The 13,546-nt window shown below is 41.7% G+C and overlaps 1 protein-coding gene across 13 annotated transcripts in view; it reads left to right on the top strand.

The window, feature by feature from the left end:
- The window catches only part of DOCK10 (dedicator of cytokinesis 10), a 433,376-nt gene that overhangs the window by 340,311 nt on the left and 79,519 nt on the right, over positions 1 to 13,546 (top strand). For all 13 annotated transcript variants that reach the window (XM_040349133.1, XM_040349131.1, XM_040349129.1 and 10 more), the window contains 3 exons: positions 5,345 to 5,469; positions 6,643 to 6,755; positions 6,895 to 7,029. In XM_040349133.1, coding sequence (XP_040205067.1) covers positions 5,345 to 5,469; positions 6,643 to 6,755; positions 6,895 to 7,029 — 373 coding nt within the window. The remainder of the gene's footprint in view (positions 1 to 5,344; positions 5,470 to 6,642; positions 6,756 to 6,894; positions 7,030 to 13,546) is intronic.

Here is a 13,546-nt window from a genome sequence, read left to right as displayed (position 1 = left end):
TATGCACGTCGGGAAAATTACGTCACGAGCATGCGCAGTACGTCCGGTGCGGGAGCGCGCCTAATTTAAATGGGACTCGCCCCCATTTGAATAGGAACGCCTTGCGCCGGCGGAATTTAAGTTACACACCCGAAAATTTCTAGGTAAGTGCTTTGTGGATCGGGCACTTAGGTAGAAATTTTCCGGCAGTGTAACTTAAATGGGAAAAGATAAGTTACGGCGGCTGGCTGTGGATCTGGCCCTGTGTGTACAAGGCCTGACAGAGATCTACTGTTCCAGTAAGCCCATCCCCCCTACAGTTAGAACACACTAGGGAACACATTTAACACCTTGATCACCCCTTGGTGTTAACCCCTTCCCTGGCAATGACATTTACACAGTAATCAGTGGCTATTTATAGCACTGATCGCTATATAAATGTCAATGGTCCCAAAAAAGTGTCCGATCTGTCCGCCGCAAGGCCCGCTAAAAATCGCAGATCGCCGCTATTACTAGTAAATAAAATAAAAATAAAAATGCCATAAATCTATCCCCTATTTTGTAGACGCTATAACTTTTACGCAAACCAATAAATATACGCCTGTTGCAATTTTGTTTACCAAAAATATGTAGAAGAATATATATCGGACTAAACTGATGAATACATTTGTTTTTTTATATTTTTTTTTGTAAATGTATTATAACAAAAAGTAAAAAAGAAAATATTTCTTTCAAAGTTGTCACTCTTTGTTTATAGCACAAAAAATAAAAATACCACCAAAAAATTTGTGGAGGAAAAAGGACGTCAATTTTGTTTGGGTACAGCGGTGCACGACCACACAATTGTCAGTTAAAGCAATGCAGTGCCGTATCGCAGAAAATGGCCTGGTCATTAAGGGGGCAAATCCTTCCTGGGCTGAAGTGGTTAAATAAGGTCTTTCGGGTCCAGCTGCCTGAGGAACCAAAACAATGCTTGTTGGGAATTTTGTGTGATCTCCCCATAGAAGATATTCCAAGACAAGCCATAGCTAGGGCACTTTTTTTTTCACGGTTTAAACATTTGATATGTTTTCTATTTTCTATTGTAAATAAAATGTGGGTTTATGAGATTTTCAAATCGTTGCATTCTATTTTTATGTAGATTTTGCTCATCGTCCAAACTTTTTTGGAATTTGGGATGTGTATTTAATGAGAATCAAACCCTACAGAACCCAAAACAAATGTATTTTTTAATATCTGATTTGATGTTGTTAGCAGTTGCTAATATGACTTGTAACAGCTTGTAACATAAAATGTATACAAATGCTTTAATGTGGGTGTCTGTTGAGAAATACAACATATAACGGAACTTGTCTGTTCCCACAAAGTTCTCTATGAACACCTGCTTTTAGGATCCTGTTCCCACATTATAAAACATGCTCTTGGCAGCAAGACAAAGAATATTTTACTCAGTGACATCTTAGTGTGCTGTATCCAAGGAAAGCAAAAATGTATTTACACAGCTGTAATATGTGCATTGTTGCTCTTTTTTTTCCAAATGCTATAATGGGCATAGTAGTTGTGACCATTAGACACCACCGTTGGTATTTCTTCATGCTCCTATGTTCCATGTTCATGCCCCTGTGATCCATGCTCACGTTTCTACATGAACATCTTAATGAGTCATATAAACAGCAATGTTTTCCATTTACATTCATTTTCCACATATACTTTGCCTACAATATGTTTTTGTTCAGGAAAAAAACTGGCAGCTTTGCCAGTACATAAAAAGTACATGGTTGACACATTTAGTAGTGCCGCCTTTTTATATAAGAAGTATATTAGTCATTCCCTGGAGTCTTCATTTGCTTGCTTAGTTAAAGCGGAGGTTCCGCCGATTTTTTTTTTTAAAGTCAGCAGCTACAAATACAGCAGCTGCTGACTTTAAAAAAATGGACACTTACCTGTCCAGCGCGCCCGCGATGTCAGCAGCCGAGGCTGAGCAATCGATTGGTCCTCGGCTGCTTCCGCCGCCATCCTCGGTGAGGGAATCAGGAAGTGAAGCCTGACGGTTTCACTGCCCGATTCCCTACTGCGCATGCGCGAGAATCGTGGTGCACCGTTACTGGTCCCCGCTCTCTCCTGGGAACAGTGTTTCCAAGAAGACAGCTGGGGGGAGTGACGTCACAGGCTGGATTCCCCGCAGGGTTTAGACCCGGAAGTAGTGCAAATATCTGTCTCAGGTATCTGCACCCCCCCCCCCTGAAAGGTGCCAAATGTGTCACCGGAGGGGGGGGAGGGATCCAAAAAGCGGAGGTTCACTTTTTGTGTGAACCTTCGCTTTAAAGAGACAGCAGAGCTGGGAATAAACTGTTGCAGAACAAAGGGAAAATTGGAAACATATCTCAGTGCCAAAGATCCCATATACATCAGCAAGGGGAAACTCCAGTACTAATCATTAGAGCTGTGTTTAGAAATGACTCTGCACCAAGCACACATGAGGTGGATTTACTAAAACTGGATAGTTCAAAATCTGGTGCAGCTGCGCGTGGTAGCCAATCAGCTTCTAACTTCAGCTTGTTTAATTAAGTTTTGACAATAAACCTAGGTTTACATTGGTCCGATTTGGCAAATCGCATTCCAAATCAACGGCTATTGCCGGCAATGGCACCGTTCGAAATGGTGCGTCGCCGACTTTGTGGTGCCGCCCATTTCCATAAGTAGTTCCTGTACTACTTTTTGCAACTTCGGGGTACGATTTGTATAGACATCTGTGCAGGAACCCACACAGATGTCTGTCAAATTGCCCCCGAAGTTGGACTGCATTGCTGGTTTGAAATTGTGTAAGTTCAGCTGAACTCGCACGTTTTCTAAGGCCTCGTACACACGACCGAGTTTCTCGGCAAAAACCAGCAAGAAACTTGCTGGGAGATATTTTTTTGCCGAGGAAACCGGTCGTGTGTACATTTTCGTCAAGGAAACTGTCGAGAAACTCGACGAGCCAAAAAGAGAGCAAGTTCTCTATTTCCTTGACGGGAATGGAGAAACTTGCCTTGTCGAGTTCCTCGACAGCCTAACAAGGAACTCGACGAGGAAAACGATGTGTTTCGCCCGTCGAGTTCCTCGGTCTTGTGTACGAGGCTTAACCCACAGTAATGTGAACCTAGGCTCAATGCTGGAATTGGTTTCTATGCAGAGCTGCACCAGATTTTAGTAAATCAACCCCATGGATAGTGACAAAATTGTGTACAGTGTCTCCCTTTCTGTCCACCAACCAAGTTTTGTGATTATTAGAACACAAACCCAAACTAGAATGTGATTTTCAGGGCAGAATACTGTTTGCATTATATGCAGAGCTAACACAGAAATTCACAATTCCGTGATGTTTTGCTGCCGGATATTCCCAAAGTGTTGACCTGCCAAGTTAAAAATAGTAGAATAAATGCACATAACACCGATTGTTGGTGCTTGGGTTGAACATTGCATGTCTTGGTATATATAACTTGCTAGGCTTGGTCACCACCATAGGGTAGTTGGTCACGTCTATCTCTATACCTAAGAGTGTTGGGTAATCTCACCTTCTGCAGAGAAAAAAGGAGATGCAAGGAAGCCCAGTTAAGGTGAGCATAAGAGAGTAGAAGATGCTCTTTACAGAGACAATGGAGTTGATTTAATAAAACTGGAAAGTGCAAATTCGGGTGCAGTTCTGCAAAGAAACCAATCAGCTTCCAGGTTTTATTGTCATAGCTTAATTGAACAAACTGAAGTTAGAATCTGATTGGCTACCATCAGAGCTGCACCAAATTTTGCACTCTAGAGTTTTAGTAAATCAACCCCTATGTCACTTTTCCTGCATGGGCAAGGTGACTGTGTTACTTTAAAGAAAAAGTTAGCGAAATAATGATCTTATTGTCAAATCAATGTGTAGGAGCAGTTTGGTGACCAACCCAAATCTTTTAACGCTCAACTGTAATTTCAATTAAATCAGCTTAAGGCCCCTTTCAGACTGGGACGGGAGCCGCAGTGGCGGTATAACGCTGCTAAAAATAGCGGCGCTATTGCCGCGGGAATCAGCCGCTAGCGGTGCGGTATTAACCCCCGCTAGCGGCTGATAAAGGGTTAATACCACCCGCAATGCGCCTCTATAGAGGCACATTGCGGGTGGTATTGCTGCGGTTTCCCATTGTTTTCAATGGGAAGGAGTAGTGTAGGAGCGTTCCTCTCACCGCTCCAAAGATGCTGCTGACAGGAGATTTTTTTTGCCTCGGGTTTTCACATTGAGTCTGCAGTGAAGGAGTTTTTCAGGCGGGATAGCAGCGCTATTTTTAGCGCTGTACCGCCTGAAAAACTCTTCAATGTGAAAGGGGTCTAATACATTACATGTGAATAAAAACAAAAGGTGTGCAAAGGATTCGAGTTTGTTACCCACAGCTTCGGAAAAAAAGCCTGTGCCACATGAGCATGGCATGTTGCAGATAAAGACCCTCACTCTCTATATGGAAGCAATGATCTCTCTGAAGAGGTCCATGATCCCCCATGCTGAGTCGGGGGGGGGGGGTCTGGAGCTTTGCTGACAGCTCTGAAATCAGCAAAGTTCATGCTTCCTGCTAAAGAGCACTAACTGTGACTCAGCAGATAATGAAGGATACGGTTATCTGAAACAAGATTTCCTCTTTACAGTGCATGTGAACTTTTTAAAACAACCTATTCAAAATAAAAAAGAAAGGCAAAACATTTGTGTATAGATTTAAAGAAAACATTATAAGCACTTTTTCACCCCTTTTTTTACGTGATCACATACCCTCTTTTCACAGCTGCATAAGGACCTCTGGTAGGAGAAACAGCAGCACACTGATCTTCCCAGTGAGTGGCTGGCCAGGGAGGCATGTCAGCAGAAGTCTGATCATTGACAGAGAGCAGGCTGAGTTCTAGCAAAGCTGGCAAAACTGACAATGCCGTGCTCTTATGCCTAGTGTGGTTAGTTAGGGGAACTGGCAAGAACACCAACGATTTCACAGAAAGGAAGCAATTCAAAGAGAACAGGATACTTTATCATATGAAATGTTGGGTTTACATATTCTTTAACTTGAAAAATACAAAGTGTGAAATGGTCTATCTTTTAGGTGTGTCTAGAATTTTGAGTGTTTGAGAATTAATAATCCAATCTCATTTTATTTATTGATGTCTGTATCCCTGCTGGGGTGATTTGCCCCTGTATTTGTTCTGCCGACTGGTGATCTGGTCACAGGGACTGAAATAGGGGAAAATCACTGGAACTGGAATAGAGGGGAAACCTAATTGGGAAACTTGTTGCAGTGACAGTTGTCTAAGAGGGTATGTCTCTTATTTTTTAACCATTTCCTTGCGTACACTATACTTTTTGCAGGATGCAGTCTGCAAACGATGGTCATAAGCACCCTAGATCTCAGACCTTGCCGATAATACGAGCCAAAAATGCACTTTCCAATCCCAAGCTATTACAGATAATAGAGCTTACCGCTTCAATATCAAGTAAGTACATACACAATATATATCTAAGCACCATATTATTTACTCTAAATATTTGTAATGAACCTCTGTCCTTCGTGTATGCTTTTATTAAGGTATTGTTAGCCTATGCACATTCTGCCTGTGAGCTCCACCATGGTAATGGGTTGGCAGAGATATGAATACATACAGATCTTTGTTCCACAGGCTTGGCAGCATCATATGGGCTGGTGTACAGTAAATGTCAGTACAGCATGTTAGTCCTGCTTTGGTTTTCACTGCAGGCTGAAACCAATTATCCCAAATCCATGCATGTCTTTTTTCAATTACTTTAGTTCTTAAAGTGATACTAAACACACACTGTTGAATTTACATTATCCATTCTCTACATTATCCATTCTCTTAATGTATTTGGATCATGGCACTGTGATTATTTAAAAAAATAAAAAAAATCTACCTTTTTTCCAATCAATATACAGCTGTCACATGACCCAGCTCTTTCCCAGCTTGTCTACAGGAAAACATAAGCAGGAGGAGCTTCTAGTCATCTGCTGCTGGCCACATGTTTAAAGTAAAAAAAAAAACAGCCTTAAGGATACAGCAAAATAAATAATTAATATCAATAAACTGTTATAAATTGTCATAAAAATATATTTTCAGATCTTTATTATATATTTAGCAATAACACAGTGTGGGTGGATTTCTGCCAGTAACAGGCTGTGTCACGCCCCCCAGGCTGTGTCTTAGACTAACATGGAGGTGAAGACTCCAACAATTAAAATTTAATATCCCTTCCACATTGTTTTTAGCTGGTTAGTGGGCATGGAGGAGGAGGGAGGGAGTGGGCTGTCATTTACCACTGTGTAAACACTCACATGTGTGACTCTATAGTCACACGGGCTGCTCAGATGTGATAGGGGGGAAATGCTCAGCATAGAAACACACTGAAAACTGAGCATGTGCAGAGCTGCCAACACTGCTCTGCAAAACCCCCAGCTGCTTTGGGGACATGGACAGAAGGGGGAGATAGACAGCAGGATCAACCAGTTTTTTTTGCAGAATACAGAAAACAAATCCCATAGTGACTGAGTGAGTATAAACAGCATATAATACACCATATTTTGATAGTTTTTCATGATGTGGGTTTAATGACACTTTAACTCCCTGTTCTCAGCAATATCAATTTGTCACCTACAGGTAATTCTAATGAAACTGACATTGTGCACCACATTGACTTAGATGCCAATACAGCTACAGAAGTCTGTCTTACTGTTCTTGACCTGTTGTGCCTTTTCAACCAGTGCCACCAGGTAAACCAATTCCTTCTGCAAAGATTACCACTAGTATGATAACTGTAACATTGATCATTATACCTATACAACACACTGGATATCCTTTATTTGGTGCTAAATGTATTTTATTGCATTGTGTTTTCTTTTTCGTTTCCAGAAGTTATTGCTTACTGACAGCCAAAGTGTTTTGATGAAGAAAGTCTTTGACACCCATCTTCTTTTCTTACAAATCAACCAGTCAGTGGCTGCTCTCCGGCATGTGTTTGCTGCTTTGCGGACGTTTGTGTGCAAGGTACCCTTAACATGTGCATAGCTAAAGTGGAATTCCTGCCAAACAGTTCATTCGCAACTTAAGTGCTGTATAAATGTGTTAACTGGCTTACATGTTGAAAAAATATATAATTTTGTTCAACCAGTTTTTTCTTTTTTTTAAAGTGTATTTTGTGCGTGTACTCAAGAGAGGAGCCGGACTGCAGGAGTTGGGAGTAGGCAGGCCTCCCCCAGAGGCAATCTGCCACCTTTCTCCATGCCCCGGGTGGCAATGGCGGGTGTGTGGGGGGGGTCCTCCCACACAGCCCGCCCTACCTGCTCCGCTTTGAAGCCCAACAGGGCAGAGGGACTCCCTATAAGGGAGTGAGAGGATTTGCCCGCTCAACCAGCCCCGTTAGTCCTTCGCCTCTCTTTTTTAGAGACCACGTGGTCAAAGTGCATGCATGTTAACCCAATTTCGAGTGCGTGTAAGTGTGGTGGTTTTTGTGGGAGGGGGGTGGGCGTACTAAGCACAGGCTTACCTCGCATAGCACACCCACTGGGAGCCGGGCTGAGACCACCAAACTCAATTCACATGTAGCCGAGACCGGGATCCGAACCCCTAGCTGCAGAGGTGAATGGCTTGTCAGCGCAGTGCCAATCGCGTTGAGCCACCGCAGCTCCCTTCAACCAGTTTTTTCATCAACCCTGCAAACAACATAGACAACCTATTAACCTTACTCTTTGCCACTGCAGTAAAGAAAAACAGAATTGTCTTTGGCCCACCTCCATCTTTCTGATTGAAGAAGTCTCCAGTTATGAAGGAGTCTGTCAGCAAGCTTCTAGTGTCAGGCCTTGTACACACGACCGAGAAACTCGACGGGTGAAACACATCGTTTTGCTCGTCGAGTTCCTTGTGAAGCCGTGGAGAAACTCGACAAGCCAATTTTCTCCATTCCCGTCAAGGAAATAGAGAACTTGCTCTCTTTTTGGCTCGTCGAGTTTCTCGACAATTTCCTCGACGAAAATGTACACACGACCGGTTTCCTCGGCAAAAAAATATCTCCTAGCAAGTTTCTTGCTGGTTTTTGCCGAGAAACTCGGTCGTGTGTATGAGGCCTTAGACTGTTATGCCACGTACACACGATCGGTTCATCCGATGAAAACGGACTGATGGATTTTTTCATCAGACATCCGATAAAGCTGACTTTCATTGCTTCCGAGCATGCGTCGACTTGATTCTGAGCATGCATGGATTTTTGACTGATGGATTTCCCCACAGACGATCGTTTTTTTCTATCGGTTTTTTAACCATCAGAAAATTCTGTTGCTAAATTGATAAATGTAGTCATATGCAGTCTGATACATAATAAAACAAAAGGGGCACAAATAATCATTTTATTTTGAATAAAAGCGTGCCAATACCATACTCTATAATACACACAAGGTCCAGACCAAACTCAGATGTACATGCGTTTCGAAGGGCCACTCCCTCTCTCCTGATGAATGGCTGCGCGCTGGCCGCTTGACCCTTGGTGATAGGCGCTGCAGTCCATCTGCGATCTAAGATGTGCGGGGGCTACCTATTTCTGGATCATGTGTGCTTGCGTTCCATGCTGGTTTGGCATGCCTTCCGGGAGGCATGCTGTCAGAAGCGCTTGTCAATGGGGATATGCGGCCAGCGTGCAGGGAAGAATAGTACTTAATTGAGCTACAGCCTCAAGAGTTCTGCTATTGCAATGGCTGTATTATTGCTATATGGTTGCCATATGAATTTTGTACATCTCTTCATTACATCTTATAATCCTGCTGATATTTATGGTTTAATATATGAGGTTATTGTGAAGACAATGATGACATGCTTCTGCTATCTATCACAGGGCTAGTGCATATAATTACAACGTTTCAAGTATGGTATATTATACTTTCAGTTGCACTTTTATCTGGCATATGGAAGCCATCTTTGGATTCAATAGCTGCGCCCCCTGAGCAAATCTAAAGGTGAGTTGACATTCAGATAAACTATACTCTGAAGAAGAAACTCTTGAAACCCTTCAGCATGTACATCTGAGTGCAGTCTGGGTCTTGGTTATCACGTCCTTATCCTGACTTTTCTGCATATAAGAGTTGTGTATGATACACCTTTCTACCCTTGGCAATTTGTAAACATAGTATTGGCACTCTTTTGTTCAAATAAAGTGTTTTTTGGGTAATGTGTGTAATCATTCATTGGCGTGCTGTTTCTTTTGATGAGTATTGATACAATTATTTACAACGTGAATCTAACAATCACAAATCATCAAACAATCATCAAAGTTTGAAGAGGATCCGAGTGATTCTAAGAAAGTACGCACCTCATCCCGGTCATAGTTAATGGAGCAAAGGAGAACGGTGGGCGGTGGGATTGTAGCGGTGCTAGGAATATATAATACAATAATACAATATAGACAATATCCATAAAAATAAAATACTTCTTTTATTGACACATATATATACAAAAAGGGTTCATATTAAAAACAAATATCAGAGTAGATATTAGGGATCGTGTTTCCCAAATTTCATAAAATGGTGGCCACAGGAGAATGTCCCATCCCTACATTTTTTGCCATTTCAAGCTTCTTCAGGGGGACCACCAGTCCATAACCACGCTCTAGCATAAAATATAAAGATTGATAAAAACTAGAAACTACATATCGTATACAGACATAACCAATGCAACTTTTTACCTAATGTATACTAATGTATATGTCCTGCCATGGCTCGTGAAAGAAATCACCAGATACCCACCTTTACCCAGCCCAGACGGGGGAATTGCGTGCGGTACCCCACAAAGTATGTAAAACGATCCATAAATCAGGGTGGAGTGAAGAAAGAGCCGTGCCAGACCACAGAGGATATCTAGAGACCAGGCTAAAAGGAGCAAAGAGCATAAATTAAATGCTATGCACCAAATTCAAGACAGAGCAGATATATTAAAAACCAGCAGACGAGGCCAATGTGGCTCAACACACACCTTACTATGCTCAAAGCAAAAGGAAGTAAAGTCAGGAGGCGACTGGAAATTTATATTCTCAAAATGACAAAGCGAACGGTCCCAAGCAGTCCAAAGAAAATTTCTCAGGACACTGAGCACTGAAAGAATAAAAAAGTGAAAATAAAAACAAAGTAATGAAGAGTATTGGGAAAAAAAATTGAAAAATTGACGATGGGAAAAATATTAGAGCCATCCGTAATCCCAGTCGCCCTGATACAGGGGGCAAGGGATAAAGGTAACCAAAAATGCTGCAGCAAAAGTAACCAGAAAGTCAAGTGTATGAGCATTTAAGCTATAAATAAAAGTAAAAGGAAAGACAAAGGCTAAGCGCTCAACATATAAGTATAAAGTAGTCAAATTATGAATTCAGTTATATCATAATGAAAAAAGAGAAAACTTGTTTTGCCACATACACAGACAAATGGTCTGGTTAATCCAGAAATGACTAAGTAGCCAAACAAAGGATCCAACGGTTTCACAATTAAAATGTAATAAAATAAGTTTTATACCTGAGTCAGAGATATATATAGCAAGATTGCCTCCATGTTCCAGCCAAATGTTTGCAGGCAACGAACCGGCATATATCCCCTGATTGCTTGGGCGTGTGACATCACCGAGCGAGCGCGGACAAAGGGATGCCTATTGCGCATATGCCGATGAGCCATGCCGCCAAGCCTTCAATCCCCAAGACTGTTTGCGGAAGAGGGAACCATCGCCATGACGTCAGTGGAGCTTGACCCTGCAAAGCATCAGATGACAACGCCAAGGGCCTGGTCGACTGACGAGCGTGCCAATGGCAACACAGCCAGCGCAGTCTGGGGAGGACGGAGGCTGGGCTGATGAACAGCAAGCAAGTAGTGACAAATGGAGAGCATCTAAAGCGAAAGCATTCATTGTGCTTCAGAAGCAGGAAGCCCTTGGGCGTCCATGCAGCTGAGACACCAGGCCCTAAAAAACACTGCATTTAATGCAGTAATTCATGCAAAAGGAGCCCCAACCAAGTATTGGTATAGTGCATTTTCAGTAAGCCAACATTTCTGTCTTAAAAATACTTTTTTTATTGGTCTTATGTATGTTCTAATTTTCTGAGATACTGTATTCTGGGTTTTCACTAGCTGTAAGCCATATTTAAGATAAAAAAAAAAAGAAATGTAGAAATATATCACTTTGTGTGTGACGCATCTATATAAAATATGAGTTTCATATTTCAAATTGAATTACTGAAATAAATTAACTTTTTGATGATTTTCTAATTTTATGAGATGCACCTGTATACAGTATACAGATGGAACTCGAACATTTTGAATATCGTGCAAAAGTTTATTTATTTCACTAATGCAACTTAAAAGGTGAAACTAATATATGAGATTGACTCATTACATGCAAAGCAAGATAGTTCAAGCCGTAATTTGTCATAATTGTCATGATTATGGCTTACAGCTCATGAAAACCCCAAATCCACAATCTCAAAAAATTTGAATATTACATGCGATCAATAAAACAAGGATTGTACATAGAACAATATCGGACCTCTGAAAAGTATAAGCATGCATATGTACTCAGTACTTGGTTTGGGCCCCTTTTGCAGCAATTACTGCCTCAATACGGCATGGCATGGAAGCTATCAGCCTGTGGCACTGCTGAGGTGTTATGGAAGACCAGGATGCTTCAATAGCGGCCTTCAACTCTTCTGCATTGTTTGGTCTCATGTCTCTCATCTTTCCCTTGGCAATGCCCCATAGATTCTCTATGGGGTTCAGGTCAGGCGAGTTTGCTGGCCAATCAAGCACAGTAATCCAATGGTCATTGAGCCAGGTTTTGGTGCTTTTGAAAGTGTGGGCAAGGGCCAAGTCCTGCTGGAAAATTAAGTCAGCATCCCCATAGAGCTCATCTGTGGAAGGAAGCATGAAGTGCTCCAAAATCTCCTGGTAGACAGCTGCATTGACCCTCGACTTAATGAAGCACAGTGGGCCAACACCAGCAGATGACATGGCTCCCCAAATCAACACAGACTGTGGAAACTTCACACTGGACTTCATCTTGCAGTGTGTGCCTCTCCATTCTTCCTCTATACTCTGGGTCCTTGGTTTCCAAATGAGATGCAAAATTTGCTCTCAGAAAAGAGGACTTTGGACCACTGAGCAACAGACCAGGTCTGTTTTTCTTTAGCCCAGGTGAGACACTTCTGACATTGTTGTTCAGGAGTAGCTTGACAAGAGGAATACGAAATTTGAAGCCCATGTTCAGGATCTGTCTGTGTGTGGTGGCTCTTGATGCACCGACCCCAGCCTCAGTCCCCAACACTTTTAAATGGCCTTTTCCTGACAATCTTCTCCAAGCTGCAGTCATCCCTGCTGCTTGTGCACATTTTTCTTACACACTTTCCCCTTCCACATAACTTTCTATTAATGTGCTTCGATACAGCACTTTGGGAACATCCAACTTCTTTTGCAATTACCTTTTGAGGCTTTCCCTCCTTATGGAGGGTGTCAATGATGGTTTTCTGCTGTCAGGTCAGCAGTCTTTCCCATGATTGTGATTCCTACTGAACCAGACCATTTAAGGGCTCAGGAACCCTTTGTAGGTATTATGACTTAATTAGCTGATTAGAGTGGGACACTTTGAGCCTAGAATATTGCACCTTTTCACAATATTAAAATTTTCTGAGATTATGGATTTGGGTTTTTCATGAGCTGTAAGCCATAATCATTACAATTATGACAAATCACGGCTTGAACTATATTGCTTTGCATGTAATGAGTCTATCTCATATATTAGTTTCACTTGTTAAGTTGGATTAGTGAAATAAATTACCTTTTGCACGATATTCTAATTTTTTCGAGTTTCACCTGTAAATAAAGTGCTAAGTAAGTGCAATATTCCAAAGTGCATAGATACAATTAATGAGTGTTGTGCTCAATAGCATATGCAATGAATAATGAATCCAAACAGTTCATAAACCTGATCTGTGGTTCCAACTTCCCCATGTTCAATAAATCAACAACATTTCCTTGTGCAAAGTCAAAGGTGCATTGTGTATCACCACCGTGCTTTAAAACAAAAGGATGGCCGTTTACCAAAAATAGAGATCCCACAAAGTGATCATGTGCGTTTAATCGGTTACACAGACAAAATTTGACTGCCGACCAGCCTCAGAGATTTAAAGTGGATGTAAACCCACTCTCATCCTTTCTAAACTACTGCCATAGTGCTGATCTATAAGGATATACATGCCTCCTGCATGTATCCTTACCTGTCAAATGTCTCCCCTCTGTCTGTTATAAGAACACATGCTTGCAGAGGCCCAGTGTTTAGTCCACAACCACACTTTCATAAATTCTTGGGTAATGTACTAGGCCTTTGTACCCTTTTTGTTTCACCGTGTGTCAAGACATATTCCCCAGTTTGAAGAGTGCTGTTGGCGAAGCCTTTCCTGTTATACCAGGATAACTATGAAGAATGTTTATACTGACACTCATCTTGGTTCCAGTCAGTCCTTATCACTTAGGTGTCAATTCTGTGGTTT

The sequence above is a fragment of the Rana temporaria genome, chromosome 4 (assembly GCF_905171775.1).
Source record: "Rana temporaria chromosome 4, aRanTem1.1, whole genome shotgun sequence".
Classification (NCBI taxonomy): Eukaryota; Metazoa; Chordata; class Amphibia; order Anura; family Ranidae; genus Rana; species Rana temporaria.
This window is presented reverse-complemented; position numbering and strand designations above follow the sequence as displayed.